Genomic DNA, 25,168 nt, shown 5'->3' with positions numbered 1-25,168 from the left:
CCACGAAACATCCAGGCTGGTCTATAACATCACCTGGAAGCAATCCTCTAACATGGAAGACCTACACTGCTCAGACTTCGACCTGCTCAAAAGAGACTTCCCTTAACACTGAGAAGACTTAACAACAACAACGACCGGCTTACAGGACAGGGCTCCCTGCATTGCCCTTTGATTGTGAGGTGAAAGGAGAGGATGCTCCACGTCCTGACTTCAATGTAAGATATGCAGATTCCAGGATCTTTAATACAGAAACATGATACCAACAACAGAGACTGTGTGAAAAATAAAAGTGTGTTGGCACTACAGACAATGTATTGGATTGGACGATCTAGCTTGCTTGGAGCCTAGACTTGGTCTTGTGCCAGGAAACTTCAGGGGTCTGGTCTCTTTGTACTTAGGCCAAGGTTATTTCTTTCCATGTTCCTCATATTTTGATGGGCCTATGCAAACAACAATTGCCACTCTAACACCATTCTTACTGTGCTCCTTTGACTCTAATCCTTAAAAAGAACTCACTTAAAATTTGAGGTTAACTTAAGCTAATATGCATGTATATGGAAATGTAAGAAAATACTATGCCTGTAATGTTTAAGGAGTTACGTAAGTTTTATGGCTTTAGATTGCCTTGTGTACTGTTAAGAAATATTATAATGTGTTACAATCTGGGGACTTGAGGGACAAAGTAATTGTACATGGATTCTGTCTTATTTATCTTAATGTTCTTTGGCTGAAATTTCAAAGTTAATATATCAGCAAGGGGACTTCTGAGAATTATGTTATGGGTGATTGTCCTTCCACTGTAACTTTACCTTGTCCTCTTACTTTGCACCCTTGTTCTCATAATTAAAAATAAAAATTTAAAAAAAATAAAAAAAAATTAAAAAAAAAAAAAAAAAAAAAAAAAAAAAAAAAAAAAAGAAATGGTCCACGTGGGTCCCCTTTGTCATCAAAAGACTTATTCAAGCAAGTGGAGCTTCAGATAAATTGCAGACATCCAAGAACAGCAGGAGTCTGAGGAAAGCCACCAAAAGAGAAGGCAGATGCCAAAATACACTAACAAAACAGGAAGTTAGAGGAAATGGGAACTGCACTGAGTAAAAGAACAGAGGGTGTGTGTGTGTGTGTGTGTGTGTGTGTGTGTGTGTGTGTGTGTGTGTGTGTGTGTGTGTGTGTGTGTGTGTGTGTGTGTGTGTGTGTGTGTGTGTATTGGGGGCTGTGTGTATGTGTTGTCTTAGGGAAATAATGTTTATGGGGCTGTTTGGACCACACCGGTGTTGCCATGCTCAGGGGTTTACTCCTGGCTTAGAGGATGCCGGGGATCGAACCCAGGTCCGTCCTGGGTTGCTTTTTCTTAAGTGCTTTCTGAAATTAAAAACCAAAAACATCAGCACTGACTCAGGACCCAACCAAACATGACGGGGGTGGGCAGGCCCTGGGCCGACCCTGACACAACCTATTTCCCACATTACTCACTCTGGTAGAAAAGCCTCCCTTGCTGAGTTGGGTCAGACTCAAAACAAACCAGTGAAGAGCAAATTGGAAGAAAAGGGGCATTCGTAATAGGAGTTATTCTGTTCTTACCAGCAAGTCATACCAAGACTCTGGAGTTCCACTTGAACTTCCTAGGGAGGACACTAGCCAGTGCAGAGGCCAGCCAGCCTCTGACTGGAACAACCTCTCCTGGAACAACAACCTGAGTCTGAAATCTGAGTTTATACCACCACCACTGCCCAGTAACTAGAATCAGTAAGAATGACACATATCTGTAGTAAGTTCACACTGGCTAGGGCTAGAGAGAGAGTGCAGTGGTAAGGAAATTTGCCTTGCATGCTGCTGACCTGACTCCTTGCTACCAAACATGGTACTCTGAGCACCATCAGAAGTGATGGTGCCATAGTGGTCGTAGCCCGGAAACAGACAAAATAGATTGGCTCATGGCTACATGAAAAGGAGGAGGTATGGTAAAATACAGTTACTTTAGGGATTATGTTATGTTATATATAATTCTGTTAGGAGAGAGTCATCTCCCATAAAAATATTTAAAATACCTGCAAGTAAAAAAATGTCAAGGAGTAGCCATTTAAATCGACTTTCAAAATAGTGAAGAAAACAAGAACAAAAACAGAAGTGGTTGTCTTGAGGGGCAAGAGGAAATGAAGAGGATAGACTGTTCTGTTCTATATATGGCTTGCAGATGTCATGTGTAACCTAATTTGAAGTTTTAATTTGAAATATTAAATTACGACTGCTTTAACTCTGATGTAGGCAAAATTCTCTATTCACAGTGGCCATTTGAACATTTCAAGGATTTTTCAATAATACAAGGTGTAATTATTAGATCAGGGATTCAAAACTCCACTACCAAAACTGTTACAATCCTAACTTTTTGTTTGTTTGTTTGTTTGTTTTGGGCCACACTCGGCAGTGCTCAGGAGTTACTCCTGGCTCTGTGCTCAGAAGTCACTCCTGGCAAGCTTGGGGAACCATACGGGATGCCGGGATTTGAACCACAGTCTGTCCTGTGTTAGCCTTGTGCAAGGCAAATAAATGTCTTACTGCTGTGCTATCATCACTAATAACCCCACAATCCTAACTTTTAAGACCTTCATTGTGCTACTTCTCTCTCTCAAGGAGTATCAGAGAAGAAGAATAAATGCCACTCTCTTCAGACCAGTAAGTAGTTTGAGAAAATATAGCTTTCAAAAAATGGATTCAATTCTTGGTTTATAATTGGGTTCAAGGGTCTTCATATATGGGATAGTGCATGTATGTGGGATATGTGCTCTACCGTCTGAGCCATCTCCTACCAAACACCCAAGTTTTGGAGGCTGAAAGTCCTCCAAACAGTTCCATATGACTTGAACTCTGACTCAGCCATTGGGACAGACTGTTCGCTAAGATTTTTGTTCACAATCTTTTAAATCTGAGGCAATTCTGGCAAGAATACCACCTTAAGATCTCCACACACTTCTACAACCCAAATTTCAGAGAGCTTCAAGGGATCAAGCTCTTTAAACCCTCCCCTTACAGCTCCCCAAGAGCAAAGTGGGGCTCACAGCTAAAGAAATTCAGCACAGTGGGAGAAGTGACAAAAGCCCAGTTCTTTTGACACTCCAATGCTTTTGCTAGGGTTGTTTTTCCCTTGTCTCCTTATCCAATTTCCCAGAGTTTCAAAGGCATCTCCAAACGACATCATAGAATTCCACTTGTGCAAAGTGCATTAGGCTTTGGCAGTGCACCGAGAACATCATCATCAAAGGCACAGGAATATTCTACAAAAGCTTTGATAGGACCTGTTATCTGAACACATCTAAAACAATGGACAGGGGAGGGGGGAACTGCAGGAGGGCGCAGGGTTTTTAATGTTACTTAATAGTGACTTATGTTTCCCATGTTTCCTTTCTGTTCCCCTTTCTCTTAATACAATAGTGAACACAGAATCGCTTCGACTTGTTTTCATCCTGCTTTGCACATGGCTGAGCAGCAGTCTCCTCTCAACAAATGTGTCTGTTAGCAATAACTCCTGCAATACCAGGAGTTCCTGAAGACTCTTTAACAACCCATTATTTTAAGAAAATCTGGAGCTGGAAGGACAGGCAGGGTTGGATCCCCAGAATCCCATGGGTCCCCTTGGCACTATCAGGAGTCATTCCTGAGTGTGCAGTGTCCAGAGTAATTCCTAAGTATTACCAGATGTGACCCAAAGAAACAAACAAGGAAAAGAAAAAGAAAAATTTGCCAAATGCTGGAGCACATGCTTTGGCTGCTAGAACTTCAGATTCTTCCCCAACACCACATGGTCTTTAAGATAAGGCCTACAATAAAAATTATTTTAAAAAAATTAGATAAGTCCTGCCACAGAGATAACCAGTAGAACACTGTAGACAAAAGGATTTAAAAAAAAAATCTTGAATAAAAATACTAGAGGCACTTCTTGACATATGTGATTCTGTCTTTCAGGAACTTAAGAAACATCACATTTAGTATGCATAGGCAAAGTTCCTCTTGTTCAGTTACTCGCAGGAGTACACAGCTGCACAGTTTCTCGTGTGCTTTTCCAGTGGGGTCTTTACTGTCTCTTAGGTACTGTTCACTGTTCAAGTAGCCAAAAACTAAGTTTGTGTGCTTACAAAATGAAGGCTTCTACTACCATCAGGCACTTTTAATGCTTTCATGTTGATTTTAGCCAATCTTAGTCTGCTCTCCTAACCACATGGCCCACCTGCTTCCCCCTCTGCCCCTTTCCGTTAATGAATAAAATGAAATCATGGGGCAATGATACCGTACTTGGAGCTCAAACTGAAACTGCCAGAAGTTACTGGGTGGAAACAACACACACATCTGGGTTTCCTGAACCTACCCTAATATGCCTCTACAGGCACTCCACTCCTCTTAACTACACGAAGTAAATGTGCAGGAAATGTCAGGTGCCCCCACCCCAACCCGAGCAGAGACCTACCTCTCCCCTAACTTGTAAGTACAGGATAAAGTCCACCACAGGTCAGGAGAGGAAACTGTGATGTCAACCCTGGAAACAGCAGCTCAACAACAATTTGGAACCCAGGCATCTATCTAGCTGGCTTAGCTGTACTTCAGGCTTTCAGCCCACCTCCCTGGGAAACCTGGAGTTGGCACAGGCACATGCAGAAAACACCCACAAGAACCATCTTAGAACATCCCTTCCAGATCTATGTGGCTCTGGGGCACTAGCAACCTTGATTTTGCCTAGTTCCTAAGTTCCCTTGTAGCTCATATTGCTGCTTAAAGAAAAAGGAGGGTGGTGGTCTGACCCCACAGCCTCAATTTTCCAGTCATACTCTACACACATCATGCATTGGTAACTTCATACTTAAAAATGTGCCACTTTAAAGAAGCCTCCAGCTCCAGTAGACTGCTAACCCCAATATTCTTTTAATATACTGAATGGACGGGAGATCAAAACACTTGACATGGTCAACCCAGTTGGATCCCAGCACTGCATATGGTTCCTTGAGCACTAACCTTGAACACAAAGCCAAGAATAAGCCCTATTTACTGCTGGGTGTGGCCCCAAAACAAACAAAAAAGACATTGAATTAACAAAAATACACTAGGGCCTTTTAGGGCACAGCGGGTAGGGTGTTTGCCTTGTTTGCAGTGGACTCAGGTTTGATCTCTGACATTCCATCTGGTCCTCCAAGCCTGCCAGGAGTAATTTCTGAGTTTAGAGCCCGAGCATAGTTGGGTATGGCTCAATCCCACCTCGCAAATTAGAGATGGGGGCTAGGGAGACAGTACTGCTTGCTTTGCGTGCAGCCAATCCTGATTCCATTCCTGGCATCTTGAATAGTTTCCTGAGCACAGTGCTGCAAGTAAACCTTTACTGCCACTGGATATGGTCCCCAAACATCAGGTCTGATGTGAGATGTTAGAAGATCAAAGTGCTATCAATACCATTTGAGATTGCACCCAGTACTTGGGCATCTCAGTTTCCATCATCCCATTGGATGACTTGTCCAACTAGCTAGTCCAGATGCTTTTGGAGAACTCTCTGGAGATGTGCTCATGCCTCTCATTCACATGATAACAAGAGGGCTGGCCAGTTCCAGTATGCAGTCACCAGACTGGTCTGCCCTTGGAGACCACCAAAGCCTGGCCTGCTTGCATCTAGGTTCAGCATAGACCAAACCAATGGTGCTCATTCCAAACCAGGGCTTTTCTGTGCTTCCAGGACCAGCCCCCAAGATTTGGGCTAGTATAAGGAAGAACATTCTATGGTAGAAAGCACTAAGAGTGAGCACTGTTTGGCTGGTGGTTCCCATTCTAGGAACCAGCTCCCGGCCTTCACAGGAAGCTGAGGGTTGCAGGGAGAAAGCAACCTTTGTGGACTCTCTTTACACTTTCGGCCTGCTGGCTGTCTGAGTGAAATGAGACACAGTGAATGTTCTCAGTCAGCTCTTTCTACTTGACTTACTTCTAAAGTCAGCAGGCTGTGTGGCTATCAAAAAGACTTCTACGTGACAACACACAATTGTGCAGATGTCCAGGCAAGGCCTGAGGGCTGGCAGGGCCAGATGCCTACCAAGCCAGCAAACCTAGGGGCACAGAAAGGAAAAGGGGATGCGGGAGCATTTTTCTCTTGCTATGAATATAGCTGAATATGACATCTGGGGGTATTTTTGTAAAAATATTTGCTGAATATTAATTAAAAAATAACATTTCACTCACTCTCTAAGCAGAATCAAGTTCCCACATTTCAGTCAAAACCTCAAACTGACAAGCAAATGTTTGCCTTTTTGCATAATTTTTGTAAGTAGTTATGTTCAGACACACACAAAACACAGAATTTGAAGGTGGGGAGGCAGATGGATCTCTGGTAGATGGGCCAGAGAAATCCTGGAAGGACGCAGAGTTGTTCTCTTTAGAAGGTGGCTCAATTTATCCACAAAAATAATGATTACAAGAATCTCCTAAAAGAATGGGAAGATGCTCACTCAGTGATGGTAAGGTTGTGCAGGCACATGCAGGTCCTTAACGAGAGCCACCAAATATGTATTTGTCAGGTCTCATGTTCCCCAAGAAGAGGAACGTTTGGAATATCCAAGTTCTGAAGCACACACAAGTATCTCAAGTACATGTTCTGTTAGAAGATTGTTATAAAACAAAATCCAACTGCATTCTGGCCTATAACTGCAAACAATTATCAACGGCACAAACAGGGTGTTGGCTACCTCAGACCACTTTTCATCTCTCCCCAGATTTGTGTCTACTGTCTGGATTACATCAGGCTTTACTTGAAGTTCTGGGATTGTGCTGTGGAATTCTCCCAACTTTCTTTGCTGTGCATGGCTTTCTGCAATCTGGCCTATGCCTTTTCCTATATTATAGATTATTCTCTTCTTTCCTTGCTAGGGAGATATTGCCAAAGAATCAATGGGTGAATGTGTGGGTACCTTTATTTTACACACCACCTGGGAAGCATGTCCTCCTGTTGGGCATGTACAAAGAGGCCAAGGGAAGCACTGTTTATAGTAGGGGAGCAGGACCTGCCTGAACATATAAAGTGGCAAATGATACCACAGGCGTAAAGGCATCTTGTAAGATCCCCACCCTGCATCATCATCTCTCTCCCCACTCCCCTCCCTTACCTCACCCCTTCTCTATCCTTCCATATTTCAAAGAAGTCTGCTTTAACTTCTGTCACTGAGGAGAACACTATGGCTTGGCAATCCAGATCAAGCAGAAGGGAGATAGATGGAAATATCTGTCCATTGCAGGGCCTGGGAGGGGGTTGGATGGGGGTGTTGCTTCCTGCTGATGGTTTCATTTCATTTTTTTTTTTTACAAGGCTGATAGTCTCATTCCCTTTCTCTGGAGAAAGCAGATCTTCAGAATACGAGCCTTGCAAGCTATGCAAGTAACTTACAGTCTCCTTACTTCTTTCACCAAAATGTCATGAAGCCCAGCATCTGGAAAGGTGTATATAAGATGGGTGCTATCAACCACTATGGTGAAATATAATATGACACACCTCCGCCTTTGGGGAAAAGGGTAAAAACAGTATTGTTGAATGAATTACAAATGTGGCCTTTAATTCAGCAATTCTGTTTCTTGAACATGAATCCTATCATCACAAATTCATACAAAAGCCTTATGTACAAGATATTTTAATGCAGTGCTTTTTTTTATTTAAAAAGATGACAGCAATGAAAATGCTCATCACTAGAGAAATTTGTATTTTATTATTATTATTTTTTGTCTTGGGGCCATATCCAGGAGTGCTCAGGGCTTACTCCTGGCAGTCTCAGAATACAGGGTCCTAGGAACCAAACCCAGGTCAGCTATGTTCAAAACAAGTGCCTTGTCTATTGTACTAACTTGCATTAAATGAAGTTTGTTATGTCCACTCCATGAAACACTAAGTCAGGGGAAAATGTCCTTAATTATCAAGCAAAGCTTCTATTTGAATGCACAGATTTAAACAAGAGAAATTATATTCAAAAATATCATGTAATGCTTGATAACTATACTGTGTTAAAATTCACTTCAAAAACTATGGCTGAGAACAGCTCAGCATAAGAGCACTTCCTTACACATGTGAGTGAGTCCCTAGATACCATCTGGCAAGCAACACAAACCCAAACAAAACTAAAAGTAAAAAGAGAAGAAAAAAATATCTAAAACTGTATGATGGTTGCCTGGACAGTGAGATTATAGATGCTTTTTGATCTTCAACTTTGTGAGCTTTCTTCCTCTTCCCAATTGGCAATGCATTTCTTTTAAGATAAGAAAACTAAAGATATGAAAGACTGGAGAGGGCAAAAAGCATAGAAAATATTTTGTTCCCTTGTTTTTGTGGAGTTTAGTATGATAATAGCAGAGTTGGATGCTAAATTATAATAAAAATAAATAGAATTATACATAAATGTATATATTTATATATAGGATATATAAATATAATAAAATATAGTGCCACAGAAAATTAGTCAGTATCAAAGTATATTCCTGGGATCTATTTCCAGACTCCCTTGGCTAAATGTAACTGAAAAGCAGCAGATGCCTAACTACCTAGTACCACCACTCATATTTAAACAAATATCAAGACTCTTATCACCTCAAGGCACACACTGATTCAAGTGTGCATGGTACAAGAGCTCTGTACTCTTTTTTTTTTTTTTTTTTTTTTGGTTTTTGGGTCACACCTGGCAGTGCTCAGGGGTTATTCCTGGCTCCAGGCTCAGAAATTGCTCCTGGCAGGCACAGGGGACCATATGGGGCGCCGGGATTCGAACCGATGACCTCCTGCATGAAAGGCAAACGCCTTACCTCCATGCTATCTCTCCGGCCCCAGAGCTCTGTACTCTTAAGCCACTCCTAGCAGAGAGAGGCTGAATGGAGGAAGGGTGAGGGCTCATCCCTGATAACCACGCTTAAGTCTCATCAACTCCACCTGTCCAAATCAGAGATGGTAGAACTGCTAAGAATTTTCCTATCATTTGCGTTTAAAAATAACTCCAGCTCTTGCATCCCATGAGTCCCTCTTTCCAAAAGAGCACTTTATGAATAGAGGGACACCTCTCCAGAAGGCACAGGTTCTGGTGTGGAAAGAGCTCTGGGAGCCCAGCCCCTCTTGCTCATTAGGAGTCTGCACTGCACATGCACAATCTGTCTGGTTCTAGGCTTTTCAATGCAGCCAGGATGAGGAGGGTGTGCTTTCGTAGGATTTTGTTCTAAATAAGAGTTAAGGAAAATCCCAATACCAGGCAGGTATGCCCAGCACACTGCCTGGTACAAAGGAAGAGCTCAATCATCTCATACCTCAAATTAGATGTGCTTACACAGAAAACAACAGCAAAATCAAGGAAAGATAAAAATGTAAAGTCAATGGAAAGCAGGGGGAACTAGACTATCTAATGAAGACTGCCAAAGTTATAAGGTCTCTCTAGAAGACATGACTGAAAATACAAAGGAATTCTGGTAATAGTGTTTAACTAACCACCTTAAGTACACAGGCAATTTTCCCTAATCCCCTTACGGAGACTTCCCCAAACAGAAGAACACACCCTGTTGTATTTCCCTCTTCTCACTTCTTAACTGAGTGGCTGACAGAGTTCACACCTTACTCTCCACCTAACTCTCCCTAATATCCCTTTCCCACCTACAATAAACTGAGTTATTCTCCCAAAGTGGCTGGTGGATGCTTCTTTGTGAGTGTTCTACTTGCCTGGGTTCTGACCTCACCAGTGATTTCTACTTCATGAGATCTGACCTTACCTGGCTTCATTTACAACCATGTCAGAACTCTAAACGAACTTTTGGGGAAAACACACACACACACACACACACACACAAAAACAGCACATTAACAGGGACAAGAGAATAGGACAAGCTGACTTAGCTTCAATACCCAGTACCTCATATAGTCTACAGAGTCCCACCACCATAAGGGATCCTAATAGGACATTTTGAACAGTGCTAGGTGTTACCCAAAAACTAAAGGAAACAATAACAAAATATAAAACAACAAAAACAAAAACAATACACACACACACAGCCCAAGAGCCTGAGGCTCACAGCAGGTTGCATGTATGTTTTGCATACAGGAGGCCAGATTTATATCCTGACATTACACAGTCCTCTGATCACCACGGGAAGCAAATACCAAGCACGGTCACAGATGCCCTGGAATACCACTTGGGAGTGACTCTAGAACCAAACAACACTGAACTGTATACCTTAAAAGGGTTTATTTTATTTTATCATCTAAATTGTAGTGCAATAAAATTGCTATTAACAAAATAACTATTCTTGTGAGGCTGCAGACACACTACAGCCAGTAGGGTACTTGCCTTACACCTTACACCCAGCCAAAATGCCCAGCACCCCATATGCTTCCCAGAACACAGTCAGGAGTGATCCCTGAGCATGGCCAGGTGTGGCCCAAAACGAAAATAAAAATAATTTATCTTTTTAAAAAGTGAACAATATGGAGGCAGAGAGATAGCACAGTGGTAGGGTGATTGCCTTGCCTGCAGACGAACCTGGCTTTGATCCCAGTGTCCCATATGGTCCCCCAAGCCAGGAGCCATTTCTGAGCACATAACCAGAAGTAACCCCTGAGCTTCACTGGGTGTGGGTTAAACCAAAAACCAAAAACCAAAAACCAAAAAAAAGAAAAAAATAGTGAACAATATACTTTAATCAATATGCTCAGGTGAATCAAGTTATTATTTGCAACCAAAGATCATTCACATTTTATAATCAGGAAATGTAGCCTTATATATACAATATATCATGATAATATAAAAAATCAAAATTGTCTCTTTGTTCTGGTGACAGGGATTGAATCCAGGGCCTTGTACTTGCAAAGTAAATGCTCTACTGACAGCCACCAACCCAAAGACTCAAGATTTTCTCACCAGCTAGCTACATCATAAGCAGATAAACAAGCAGCAGGGCCCTACTACAAATATAATTCTTAAAAGCCAACTCCTTAAAACCACTTATTTTACCCAATTCCTACAAGAGTTTCATTTTAAACGCCATTCCATTCCTTATTCACATAAGTATATATTTAGCAACATTACCAACCAAAGTACGTAATCAAAGTGCTCTACAGTATATTTAAAACTTAACTGCTTTCCAACTTAACTAACACCAAATGTCACCACCAAAATACATAAATGACACAAAAGAACAAATGTTTGGTCTAAAAACATTAAGCTGAAATGCTACCTAAAAGCAACTTATTTTTCACACTGACAAGCAGTAAAGAGACCGTCAATAGTACCACTTTCCAATAAAACACAGCCACTCAGCATATCCAGTTTGGGGCTACATTATCTCATCAGGCACACACAAAACAGGATGATCCAGCAAGACAACAAACAGCAAAAAGCACAGGCAAACAACCTCTGCTTTCTTTCTTACTCCTCCATTCAACTAATCTTACGCTGTGCCTCTAGAAATCCCTCCTTTCTCCATGCAAATATTGAGTCTCGTTAATTTTGAAAGAGATGGCTCAAAGCGCTGAATATAGAGTTTATATGCTGGGGCCCCGGTCTGACCCCTGTGGTTCCCTGAATAACAGGGAACCCGTCTCCCCACAAGCACAGAGCTGGGAGTCAGCCTTAGCACTACCCGGCCATGATCCAACCACGTCATCATCATAAAAATCTTGATGCACATGGCAGTCATCCATAATACATAACCTTAAATCCATTTCAAACCTTTTGTTGTTGCAAACCTTTCACCACTGGTACTCAGAACAATCAGAGCTAACTCCAAAGGCATGCATCTGGCAAATAGAAGATGAAATGTTCTAGGGGGGCTTGTTTTCAGTGTGACAATGGGCAGTGCAGGGACTTGGTGGTGGTAGGGGGATGCAACTCAGCCACCAACTGTGATAACACTCAAGGAGCCAACAGACAGCCACACTCCTACTAGTAACCACAACACCTCACAGTGGCACCAAAAGTGGAGGGAAAATTTACAGTCAAGTGAGAGGCACCAATAACAGCCCCCTCAAAACTTCTGAAAGGTTCATGCTAAGGTCCCAAGTTAAAAAAAAAAAGCCTGTGCTCCATTAGCACTGATTAGACAACCGTGCTCACCTGCCAGGCTCAGATGCCAGGGGTCATTTGTCTCCATTTGGTACAGTGCTGATAGGGAGCGTGTCCCATTAGATGGCTCAGAGCTCCCCATTAAGGCCTTGTTATGATCATCACGAGTCTGGCAGGTAATGAAATGCGGACAAGAAAGGGGGCATCGTCCTCCCTTTGTGAGTCAAAGCTGAATGACAAAAATCACTAAAAATGACCTCAATCAAATAGATTGCTCAGTCCTGTATCAGTTTCATACTCAGTTCCTTCAAATTCATATTTAATCTCTTCTCAAATCAAAGCTTAGCAAGAAATGTTGTTTCATTCAAAAGATTGGTAAATATATACTGCAGAAGAGGAATCGCATGCTATGTGTCAGATTTTTCATCAACAGGGTCATTTGCCTTTCCATGAATTAGTTTGAAACCTGTTGAATGGAACATTCAAGCACTGCCCTAGCTAGAAGTTCTGAGATGCAGGAGAAGCAGACAAATTTAATACCTCTGAAGGCTTAAATGATCCTTCAGAAAGAATCATTCAGGGTGAAGAGATACGACAGTGAATAGAGTAGTTGCTGTGTGCAGCCAACCCAGGTTAGAGCCCTAGTATTGCAGATGGACCCCTGAGTACCACCAGGAATAGTCCCTAAACACAGAGCCTGGAGTAAACTCTGAGCACCACCAGGTATGGTCCCTAAAAATTTAAATAAAACAGAGAGACAGAATCATTTGCTTCTATAACTAATTATCCTTATGACATCCATTCCAAGATCATGTCTCTTTCCTTTGAAAACACATACATTAGTTGAAGGACATATCTGAACTCACATTCTTCTCTTAAACCAGACATTAAGTCTCTCAATAAAATGGAATATTTTATTTAGCTCCCAGTGACTGAGGGCAATTCTAGTCTTTTATTAACATCAACACACTGGGTTTCTGAGCTTTAAGGAAAAAAATGCAGCAGGGCCCACTAGAAAAGCAAACAGCACTGATATATCATCATGCTGGTAAATTGGGGCACATGCTACTATTTTGTTTAAGGCACCTTTCGTCTCCCCTAACAACCAACAGCTGAATCTCTGTGGAATGCCTGTTCAGGATCAAAGCTGACATTCCTGCTTATTAGCAGACGCAACCACTATATCACAGCCCACAGAGAGCAGCAGGAGACACTGTCCATTTTACACCTGAGAAACAAGGCCATCAGGAGATGACACTTCTTTGTTTTCTCAAAGGGGAAATGGGCAAGCCACTAACAGAGAAGGTGAGGCTATCTTGTCTCGCCCCTAAGTGTTGCCTCAGTTAGCAGTACTTACCCTCATCTGAAAATCAGAAACTCCTAGAGAGTCTCGGTGGGGAAGATGATGATGACTCAAGTCAGGCAGCCAATGCAGGCCAAGTAAAAAGCTTGGGTAGGCTGCCAGGCCCTCACCCATTTTCAAAGCTCTCTGGGTGATTCAATAGTACAGAGTTGAGAGCCATTGTCCTACACACCAGAGATGTCTAAAAGGCTGGTAAATGCCATTTTCTTTTCTTCTGGTTTTATTTAGGCAACGAGAGGGGAAGAAGGAACAGAGAAAGACAGTCTTGGGAAATGATGATCATAACAATGAACCCAGTGAAACCACAAACATTCTAAGAGGGAGGGAGGGAGGAAGGATGGAAGGAAGAAAGGAAACAATCAAAGAGAAGAGAAAAAAAGGAAAGAAAGAGAGAAAGAAAAAGAAAAGAAACTGAAGAGCTGAAAAGGCCAAGCACCCGCAAACATATTCACACACACTTCAGTTGGCACATTACTCCCTGGCCCTGCGCGTAAAGAACAAATTTTCAAGCAAATAGCTGTCCACAGGCACGTGTGTTTTAAATGCCAGGAATAAGATGTGAAGGCAATTCTGCCCCATCTGAGAATGATTGCGGATACTACATAGCTGTGCCTATGCAACCATCTTAAAGAAGAAAGAGCAGAGTGGAAAACAAATGCAGTAATAGTTTTTCCTCTCCTATTGAGCATGATCTGAAATCCCACTAATTATTTCCAGAGGGAACTTTTCTCCTAACACTATTCATGAGCACACTTTGGTTCTTAGGCAACCAGAACTACATGTACTAGTTGTAACACTGGAGGAAAAGTCTGCGACTAAAAGATACTCCCAACTCCCAGTGAGGAATTCCAAGCACAAAAAACAGTGAAGTGTTTGGTGGGAATTTCATAATCTAGTCTTACACTTTTCCCAGCCCTATCTCAATATCCCAATATCCCCCCCCCCAAAGACTATAGATATGAGCTCTTAAATTTTCTTCTTCTTCTTCTTCTTCTTCTTCTTCTTCTTCTTCTTCTTCTTCTTCTTCTTCTTCTTCTTCTTCTTCTTCTTCTTCTTCTTCTTCTTCTTCTACTACTACTACTACTACTACTACTACTACTACTCAACAACACACACACACACACACACACCCTAACAAACTAGTGAAAACCCTCGCAGTTATAGACCCTTCAAATGATAATGCCAGGGAACAATTTTTATTCATTCAAGCTCAAGCATTTGTCAAAGGTAACTGACCATTCTGTAAGAGTCTGATTTTGAAGCTCTTGTTAGTAAAACCTCACACTATATTGTGGCTTACTCTGCCCCTCTTCTCTTCCTGAAATCCATCTCTCCTTAGATCTGCCCAGATAACTAGTTCCAAATGGAAAAAAATTAATGGTCACATGAGTTTAATTTTTAAATTGGTACAAGATCTTTAAAGACACTGCACTAGGCAGGGTGGGGGAATGCAATGGAAGGTTCTTGCGACTGAATGCCATTAATAACATACAGGGGCCAGGCCTTCACTCAGACAGTTCTTAAATTCTATGGAGGTCACAAGGTTAGTTTATTCAGCAAGAATAACTCTATTAGCAGCTCCAGCTCCTTCGTGTCACCACAGTAAACATCCACACATTCCAAATGGCTGGAAAATGTGAGACAGTAAAAGGAAGGCCAGAGCTGCTGCAGGCGCCAGCAGTGAGGCTGATAGAACTGTGTCCCACCCCCACCCTCACCCTCACCCCCAATAAATAGCCACGGACACTTCCAAGGACAGGCAGATTGTGACACATAAAAGTAGTGAGAGACTTTGCAGAGATTAGGGTGGAAATGGTAAGGTTTCATATGTCACTAGCAAATGAAACTAGTGACAGGAACACAAAGCTCTGAGTGCAGGCACAGATTTTAGCAGAGCCCACTCACTCCTGCCCTGTCCACTTCCCACACACAGATTTGTCTTCTAAACAACCACGTCTTTTACTAGAAGCCGAGGTTAAAAGTCACAAACAAGCAGCCATCTAAGTAAAGGGAAAAATAACTCAGGCCCTACAGCTGTTGCAGCAATGCAAGGAAAATTAGACATCTCCCACCCAAGGAGCTCTTGGAACATTAGGGCAAGTGATAAAGGCATAGGGGCTAAGTCATTTCTAAGGAAGGGAAGATGTGCCTTCACCCAAGTGACTGCATCATATTGTCCAAGAATGTCTCCTTTCTGAGTTTACTGACATGAAATTCCTTGTGTTTTCCAAACCTTTTTGTTGCTAAATTAGTTTGACTGTGACCTGATGTTGCTGCTTTTGCACAAGGTCTCAGTCTGAAAACCGCATCCTCCACCTTCTGCTCTAGGGAAGTGAAGAAGAGAGAACTGCACATAAAGCCTACTGCATATTACTCCCGGGGGGGGGGGGGGGGGGAACCTGTTCTCTCCTGGGGTGCTTCTTGCCCCAAAGGGCCTCCTAGCAAGCAGTGCCCAGCTAGACCTGGTGGTGCTCAGCACCACAGCATCCTCAGATCCCAGCTCAGAACCACTGAGTTTAAAGGAGTCTGTCCAGGAGGGGGTCTCCAGGCCCCCCAACACACTGCTGAGGATCCGTCTGGAAGAAAAACAAATGCCCTTGATATTCTTCACTTTCCTTTGCTCCTCAAGGCACTGGTCTTCCTCCTCTACTCTTGGTTTTTAATTATACAACAGTCTCCATGGGCTTCTGAAACTTAGCACAAACTGACCATCCCATGTCATGAGAAATGGCCAACCGCAGAGTGACTCCTCTATTGCTATGGCCTTGCCTGTCTCTTTGTTTCCAGTCTCATTGAGAGATGAAATCTGATCAATTTCTCCTATGTCTTGCAGGATTGATACCACACTGTGTCCTTCCTTGCCAGATTGCCTAGTTTAGTTAAAAGGGGCAGGAAAGAGACTATCTCCTACCCTACAGAGCTTGAGCAGTTCAACTGAGCTCAAAAGCTTAAGCCTCTGACCTAGGATTCCTCAGCTCCTGAGCATTAAGCAGTTACAACCATGGCATAGCAAAGAGTTTGGCTCAACAACACAAACCACCAGGTCAACACAGATTGGCTGACATGCTAAGAAACTTGAGTCACTTCTCAGCATCTCTTGGGAGCCAGGAAAAATGCTCAGTTTGCTCTCCAGTCCTTCCAGGTGAGTGGCTAGAGTAGAATTCATCCTGAATGCACAATTGACCGAACCAGAACATGGCTGTTCTGTCAACAACATTCCAGGCATGAGGCCCACTTATTCTGCAGAAACACTCAAATTCCCTTGACAAGTGAACACAAGTGCAATACAGGGAGAAAGGGCACGGGAGTGGGAGGGAAGAGAGAAAAATAAATAAATCATATTTACCTTCTTCTGTTTCATGCCACACGATCCCTTCCAAATTCACACTGGTCCCCGGTTCACAGGGCCCGAGACATTCTGGCTCTGTCACTACTCCAACTTCACAAGTATTGACACCCACGGAACGAGTCCGAACCAAAAGCTGTTCGACCGGTGCTGCAATATTGGATGAAGATGGGGAAAAGTAGGAGGGTAGAATCTGAGGTGCGAGATTGCTGGAAATCGGCGGTGGCGGTGCTGGCACTGTAAACAGGGGGTCAACCTGAAAGACAGACAAGCTTACTGCAGAGGCGCTGCATTCAGGGAGGGCTTTTCAATGCAATCTGTTTACATCACTTCTAGACTACATCACCCTTCTAAATCCCATTTGCGATTCTAACACACTTTCAGTGTTGTAATGGTGCCAAAATATACAGAATAGAAATGAGCATTTACTTTCTCTCGTGCTAAATAAGGGAAACATTGGAGCTCTAGCTCCCAGAAATATAGACGGGCCTTCAATGCCCTTCTAAATTCACCAGTGGACAAACTTTTAGTCTCAGAAGGCGTAAATGAAATAAAGTTTTTCCAAATTAAGATGAATTCCCACTGAACCAAAATCTTATGTTCAAAATGACAACATTTTCTCATGAAGAAATGCCAATAAATGCTACATACATACATGCTGACACATCTATACTAAATGCATCATTGAGCATTTAAGCACAGGAGATGGGCAAAAGTTGTTTGCAAAGTACTTTATAAACTGAGATGAATTACTCTCTACTAAAATATTAAATCACTCTGCTGAATCTATAAAATATAAAGATGATATACAGAAAAATACATAAACAATATTACCAGCATGTATTCAGTATCAACTCTTAATGAATTCTATTGCAAAGTTCACAGAATTTATATAAACACATGTGCCCCGAATCAACAGTTTATTTTGCCATGCCAGGGATCAAATACAGGCTCTTGCACATGCAAGACAGGAGAAATAACCAAGAGTCTGAGCACATCTCTGACCAACAAAATCAACAGCTTAGTTTCTCAAAAGCATGAGTCCTTTCTAGGATTCAACTGCTCAGCAGCAATTGGGCTAAATGCAGAAAGAGAAATGACAGCTAGTATGAGTCATGGGTCTCATGGGACCTCACCCTTTACAAGCTTATCCAGAGAACAGCAAAGGAATACTACAGCATGAAAAGTGTAGGAGTCCAACCATTGAGAAATCAATGGTTACACAGGTACTAATTAAATGACCAACCATGTACATTTCCTTTTTCATACTTTCATTCACTCAGTCCATGTCAACAACCATTATGCCTGTTATCACATAAAAGAGGAATATCAGATGTGATTGCAATGTAAAGCATATCTACACCAGGGCTCCAGGTTCCCCGTGTCCTTGGGTAGCCAAAAGACAACTGCCTACTAAGAACACTTCCAATGTTCTAGCAATTAGGCTAACCAAGAAGGAAGCTGCTGTGGTAAAACACTATCTTGGCCTGCACATGTCTTCTCCCTGAACCTAAAAATCACCCTAGTGGGGAGCCATGGTATTATAGAACCTTTGTGGTTTGAAAATACATCTAAAAAGAGCGCATCTCAAAATAAGTCACAAAGGAGTATGCTCCCAGTTAAGCAGCTGAAGCCGTCATCTGTGTGGGCTCCTTGTTCATATGACTGCAGGAATGATTTCTACAGTTTGCATTTCACTGAAATGATAAACTGACGTTCACTTGCCTGAGTGATCCAAGATGCACTAGAACAGCCCTTCATCCATCTGCATGTTAGAGAAACTTAATTTCCTGCTCTCAAAGCTGCCATAAAACTTTTGCTCTATGCCTTTTTTTTTTTTTTTGGTTGTTCTGCATTCTTGATCGCAGAGCTCAGGAAAGAAAAGCATTTCAGAGTCCCCAGACCCCACAGCTGGTGATTTATGCTTTCATGTAAATGCTGCTTAATGTGGATCAAAGTTCACACTGATAGTTCCTATTTTAAAAACTGAGCTGACAAATGCAGAAAAGAGTTCTGAGGGAGGAAATTTAATGGACAGGTAGGGATTAAAAGCTACATGGCAGCCTTTATTACAACTAAAAAGATTGTGTAAGATTAGAATCACCTTGCAGAATTTAATTAAAAATTTAAAAACCCCAAAAACCAATGACTACACTTTTTTTTGCTTGTTTCCCAACAATCTCTTAATTTGTATAGTTAGTTGTAAATTGGCAGTAATTTGGTACTACACATATAAACTGAAAAGATAAAATGAAACAATATTCTCAAAATCTTCTTTAAATCAGTTAATTAACAGCCTCTATTAGTTCCAAGAGAACAAATATAGTTTCAATTGGATAAACAAGACAATGGAATCACATAAAAGAGGAATCCTGGAGGATATAGATTCTCTGATTTGCAAATCAGCAGAAGATACAGGGAAAAGGCCTGTTGGGCCTAACTCTGACAGCTAATTGACCTATGACCCCAGAGCCATTGAGCCTCAGTTTCTTCTGTTTCCTCAACAGAAGTGTGTTCGTAGGCCCTTTAGAATGGACAACACGTCGAATTACAAAAGAATTGCAAGACTCAACCTCAATTTCAACATCACACTGCTTAATTGCTATATCTCCAGAGAGATCAATACATACATACTTCATGAGATATCTAATTTCAAAGAGCAAATTTCTACAGGATTTTTCATAGTGGGAAATGTAGGATGTGGGGAAAAAAGTCATGTCCTGGGCCTACCAACAGATTGAGTCTATTTCCATTCCCATGATTCAAACAGGGCAAATGACATTTATTTAAAAAAAAAAAAAAGTGGAGTGGGGGGACTTGAAACACGGTCCTACCAGCATACATTGTAAAATGAGACTGATTCTGAAGGTTGAATGACAGATATGAACATGATAAACAGTCCCTCAATTGGCCAGTGGTCTAAAACCTCGCTAGGTACATTAAATGGAATAGGACAGGTAGATCGTCTCACTTCTGTGGCCCAACTCTTTGCCTTACAGAAGGAAATTCCTATCTGCCTCTGCACCCATTTTCTTGGGTCTGCTTAAAATTGCCCTCTGCCTAAGTTGAAGAGAGAGAATGCATTTCTCTATTCTTGGGATTTGAGGATGTGGGGCTTTAGAAGGGAGAATGAAGACCACCTCTGTGATCAAATGGGACTTTCCTTTCCTTGGAGGTCACAAAATAGGGAATAGGGAGTAATAGGCACTCCCAGGGGTGTTGTATTTGGCTGAGCTGAAACTTATACGAATACTTCCATCTTTAGCCAGCACAGAAACTCAAGGAAATGTCTGAATTCCACTATCTCTTAGAATAACAGTTGGAGACTATGCTATTCTGGGCACAGGCAGCTGAGTCTGCATTTCCAGCTCTCCCCTTAGGGACAATCACAAAATGTTTTTCTTAGGTCAAGGTCATCTAGTTCAACCAACTCCTTGCACAGAAAAAACGTGGCCCTTATTTGTGCAAGGGCAATAAGCTAACTCGAGCGGCAGCCTAGGGGAGCTAAGCCTACAGGGATGATCTGCATCCCACAAGGGAAAATTAATATTAGTTCAGCTCAACAGGCTAGGAGACAAAAGTGTTTAGGGGGAAAATAATTCACTGGTGGCCAATTTCTGCAAACTAATGCACTCAGTGAGAGCCACCCAAAACAGTTTCAGTTCTTCCGTGTATCTTGTGATGCTCTCACAAAAGCCATGGGCAGCATATGCAAAGCAAAATTTTAAAGTTTTTTTTTTTTTTCAAGAGTTATTTTTGCCATATAAAAGAGATCAACTCCACTGTAATCTGAATTCTCAGTTCATTGAGTCATACACTGAACCGTAATTTTCAACCACTGCAGCTGGGGAAGAAAGAGGTTGGACCAGTGGCTACAGAGCTGCCTCTAAAAAGAAGGCAGCCTGTACTTGGACGTGAGAATGATGGACCTCAGGGCTGTGATGGGGTCACGTCCTGGGTTGGAACTTGCTGTGTTGGGAGCTGAGCTATTTTCCTGCCTACTATACTCAGGCTCTGAACAAAGCAGGTAACACATGCATGCATGTACACAAAGACAGACAGACAGACAGACAGACAGACAGACAGACAGACAGACACACACACACACACACACACACACACACACACACACTTCAAGACTCCATCAGTAAATACTCGAGATGTGCAGCAACAAGACTACTTAGCAGAGTGCTTAGCTCTGTAACCACTGGCTTTTAAACTGGGGAAAAAGTCCCTAGACTGATATAACACTTCCCTAACCCTGCATGCAACCATACAAAGCTTCTTTTATATCCTACTATATTTAACATAAATCTATAATCCTTTCCAAATGCATGGTTAAGTGCAGTTAAAGTGTGTTAAAAGTACAAAAAAAGGGGGGGGGCTTAACCCTGAGCAGCTCAGCCAGGGGAAATGCTGCTCTTTCACGCACTGGTATCTGGCAACAGTCACCAGCTTAATCCACCCTCCAGTGGTGAACAGGTCCTGATAAATTCTTCACTCACTGAGTTTCTGCCCATTCATCTCCTCATGCACCTCACCTCTTCTACATATGCCATCTCCCACTCCCAGTCTCCCTTCAATGACCTACAACTGGATCAACTTACCCAGCCAATAAATAATTTCTACACTCCAGCTGTGTGCCAGGCATAGTACAGCCCGCTAGCAAAACAAGGGCAAGTCAGGCCCCAACCCTCCTTGGCTTACTGCTTAGTTGGCAACACTGAGGCACAAATCAAAAAATCAGACACACAGCAAAATTACAACTGGACCTGTAAAATCACAGGTGGCCATGCATTTCACCAAAATATAAGATGTAAGGCACATGTAGGAGATGGCATGGCACAGGGACCTGTCCTCACAGCCAAAATGCCAACCCTACCTTTCAGCTGCATAATCTTATATAGCAGTCAGGGGTGGGGAGATGGCTGGCATGGGCAGAGCCCAAGGGATTGACAGCCATTCCTCCTCCACCCCCGTATCATTGGGAATTGCTAGGAAATGACCTGTGGCATTTCATTGCTAGAAAGCATCTCCCAAATAAACCATGTCACCTGATTTCTCTGGAATTCAAGAGGCTTCCTCTGTGCAATGGGAATAACACCTGGCTAATGTGACTTAACATGAGATGAAACACACCATCTTTACTCACACCCATGATAGTTCCATCGGTTGTCAATAACATCAAGATACACTTGAGGCCTAAACTAAAATCTATAGGTGGTTCCATCAGGCCAATGCCAGAATTTGCTATATGCAAGTTAAGAGGCAATTAGGAATTCCTAATTGGGGAGCACAATACCCTAAAGTAAATTTTCCATTAAAAAATATCAGAGAATTAGAAATCTACTACTAACAAGGGGAAACAAAGATCAGAACTGAGACTGGCTGGATCCTTTGTCAAAGCTCTTTTGTGTCATCTTGATGGGACACTGATGTAACCTATTAGAGCCCCAAAGAGCCGAGTAGGAAAGCGGCCATCTCCAGTGGAGGGAAGGAAAAGAAAAAGACCCATAAGTCTAACAGCTGGTGGTGGCAGCCTGTCAAACGGAGGAAAGTTAATGTCAAGAACAGAGAGCCGCAGTCGCTCACTGTTATTTTTGCATGATTATTCCCAGGTGTTGGTGCACGCTGAGCAGTAGCCTGGCTATTTATCACTTGCGAGAGCCTAAGAGCAGGCCTAAGAGCAGGCTAGTGGGGAAGGGGAGGGGGCGGAGGGAGGCCGAGAAGAAAAGGTTATTTACACAGAGAGCAGCACTTAGTGTGTGTAATCAGAGTGCAGGGGGGGGGGAGGGCTGAAATCTGCAGATTCTGGCAATATTTTCTCCTTTCACCTTATTTCAAGGGCTTCCAGCGTCTTGATGAGCAAGGCAGTGAATGAAGCTGGAGTGTTGGTGGAGGCACCTTTGCCTGACTACATGGGCTAGGGCCAGGAGCCAAAGTCAGGACACAAAGAGCCAAGGGGTCAGGGCATGAGGGCAGGGCCCCGGGCATCCCAGCAGGCAGCCAACCACATGGCGGGCCAGGGGTGTGCTGGGAGCAGAGCCCACATCATGGACAAACCAGTCTCAAGGGAAGACTCCTTCCTTCTCAGGCTGCCCCAAGACCTGTCTAGACCTAGACATTGCAGCACCTTGTGCCCTGAATTTCTGCCAGCAGTTACTACAAATCCTTTTAGCCATTCCCCAACCCCCAACCCCCTGGATCCTCTGACCTTGGACAACCGGAGTAGGAATGCCGTTTCATTTTGCTTGGAATCAATATTTTTACATTCGGAGAGCGTGCAGGGGCAGGATTACTTAATGCTCACGTTTTCTCCATATACCGGTATTTGGCTGTTTTATGAGATTGCCCACAGTCACCTCTTTAATTTAAAAAGCATTAGGCAGAAACTGCACTCAGAGTAGGGGGAAGTCGCTGTGCTTTAAAGGTGACCACGGGCCATAGTCTCTCACTTTGCATTTAAACCACTCTCTGGCAAAGCTTCCTTGGCAGGGAGCAAAGGAAGTTGAAACTACAGTTGCCTTGAGCACTGGGATCAAGGGTGAGTTTCTTTTTTTTTTTTTTTTTTTTTTTTGTGGTTTTTGGGTCACACCCGGCAGTGCTCAGGGGTTACTCCTGGCTCCATGCTCAGAAATTGCTCCTGGCAGGCACGGGGGACCATATGGGGCGCCAGGATTTGAACCGATGACCTTCTGCATGAAAGGCAAACGCCTTACCTCCATGCTATCTCTCCGGCCCCAAGGGTGAGTTTCTAAACCACTGAGCTTCCATTGTTCCAGAGTCCTCTTTCCTAATATGGTGGAGACTTCCCTTTGGAACTACCATCAAGGCCATTCATATTCTCTGGTGCAAGCAGCACGGGCAGATTTCCCACTATGCATGCTCTAGGGACTCCACAACCAATACCAATTTTATCAAGCTCTAGGAAACTGAAGATCTCAGAGGATGGGCAACTTATCTAGAAGTGGAAATTCAAGCCAAATCTCTCAAATTTCAAAACCTATGGACTGTCTAATAAAAATAGAAGAAGTATCAGCAGTCACTGCTTAACATGTGAAAATAAGTAGGGACAATTTATACCTTTTCCTCCCCAATTTTTACACTAGGACTGAGAAGGCCAGTCAGTACAGTACCTTAGCCAAAAGAAAATGTATGCACAAAAATAACGAAAAGTTGGGGCCAGAGCAGTGGTGCAAGCAGTAGGGTGTCTGCCTTGTACATGCTAACCTAAGATGGATCTCGGTTCGATCCCCCTGCATCCCATATGGTCCCCCAAGTCAGGGGCGATTTCTGAGCACATAGCCAGGAGTAACCCCTGAGTGTCACCGGGTGTGGCCCCAAAACAAACAAATAACGAAAAGTAAGAATTTGAACTCCATGTTAGTGTAATAGCAAAATCAAACTTTCTGAACAGAGTTGAACACAAAGATGGAAAGAAACTTTTTCTCAATCTCTCTTCTCCCCCTTCACTTAAGGCTGCTCACCTGAACCCCTTTCTACTAAGCAAAGGCCCCAAATGTGATGCCAGACATGCAAATTCTTCCATCCCTTCAAGGAATCTCACTCTCACCTCCTGGAAACCAAAGCTCAAGACTTGTTTTTGAAATCGTTTAGTTATAATAGCCACTAGTGGGCAAGGACTAGGAACCACACTTTTTACTTTCTCCTTCCCAGGCATGTAGATAGGACATCATCCTGAAAGGAAAAAGCACCAAGTTTCAGTCTAGGAGAGCTGTCAGAGCCATGGGACAGGGCCTTGGGACATGGACCAGGTACCCAAGACTGACTGGGTCAAGTTGTTTATTTCCATCCCCAGACCACCAGAATTCTAGCACTGCTCAACCTCCATATTCCAATCCATAAGTTCTATCTATATCAGGAGGTCCTTGAATGTTTATTTATCAGTCCAGACGTAGCTTTGTGAGAGGCCATAATGCAAGGCACACTGGGGCTCAGCCACATCTATAGCAGGAACATTGGGCTTGGTTTTTCTTTTTCTTTTTTTTTGGGGGGTCACACCCGGCAGTGCTCAGGGGTTACTCCTGGCTGTCTGCTCAGAAATAGCTCCTGGTAGGCACGGGGGACCATATGGGACACCGGGATTCAAACCAACCACCTTTGGTCCTGGATCGGCTGCTTGCAAGGCAAACACCGCTGTGCTATCTCTCCGGGCCCTGGTTTTTATTTTTCATTTATTTGCTATGCCAGGGATAGAATACAGAGCAAGTGCTTCTTCACTTACAGTCTTTACAGCAAGACATTTTTTTTTTTATATTTTCTCCTGTGATGCTAAGGATTGATACATGCCAAGGTAAGAAGCTGAATTGCATCAAGTCCTACCTGGGAATATTATTTCATTCTTTTTGTTTGTTTGTTTTGTTTTGGGTTCACACCCTGTGTAGATCAAGGGTTACT

At 42.8% G+C, this 25,168-nt stretch overlaps 1 protein-coding gene across 1 annotated transcript in view; it reads right to left on the bottom strand.

Moving 5' to 3' along the window:
* ZNF608 (zinc finger protein 608) overlaps nucleotides 1–25,168 on the bottom strand; it is a 114,958-nt gene that overhangs the window by 52,974 nt on the left and 36,816 nt on the right. Inside the window, 1 exon segment of the mRNA XM_049771910.1 lies at nucleotides 16,751–17,006. Within this exon segment, the coding sequence (XP_049627867.1) occupies nucleotides 16,751–17,006 (256 nt within the window).

This window comes from Suncus etruscus, chromosome 4, assembly GCF_024139225.1.
Source record: "Suncus etruscus isolate mSunEtr1 chromosome 4, mSunEtr1.pri.cur, whole genome shotgun sequence".
In the NCBI taxonomy this organism is placed as follows: Eukaryota; Metazoa; Chordata; class Mammalia; order Eulipotyphla; family Soricidae; genus Suncus; species Suncus etruscus.
Note: the sequence above shows the minus strand (reverse complement) of the source record. Positions and strands in the feature narration are given on the sequence as shown.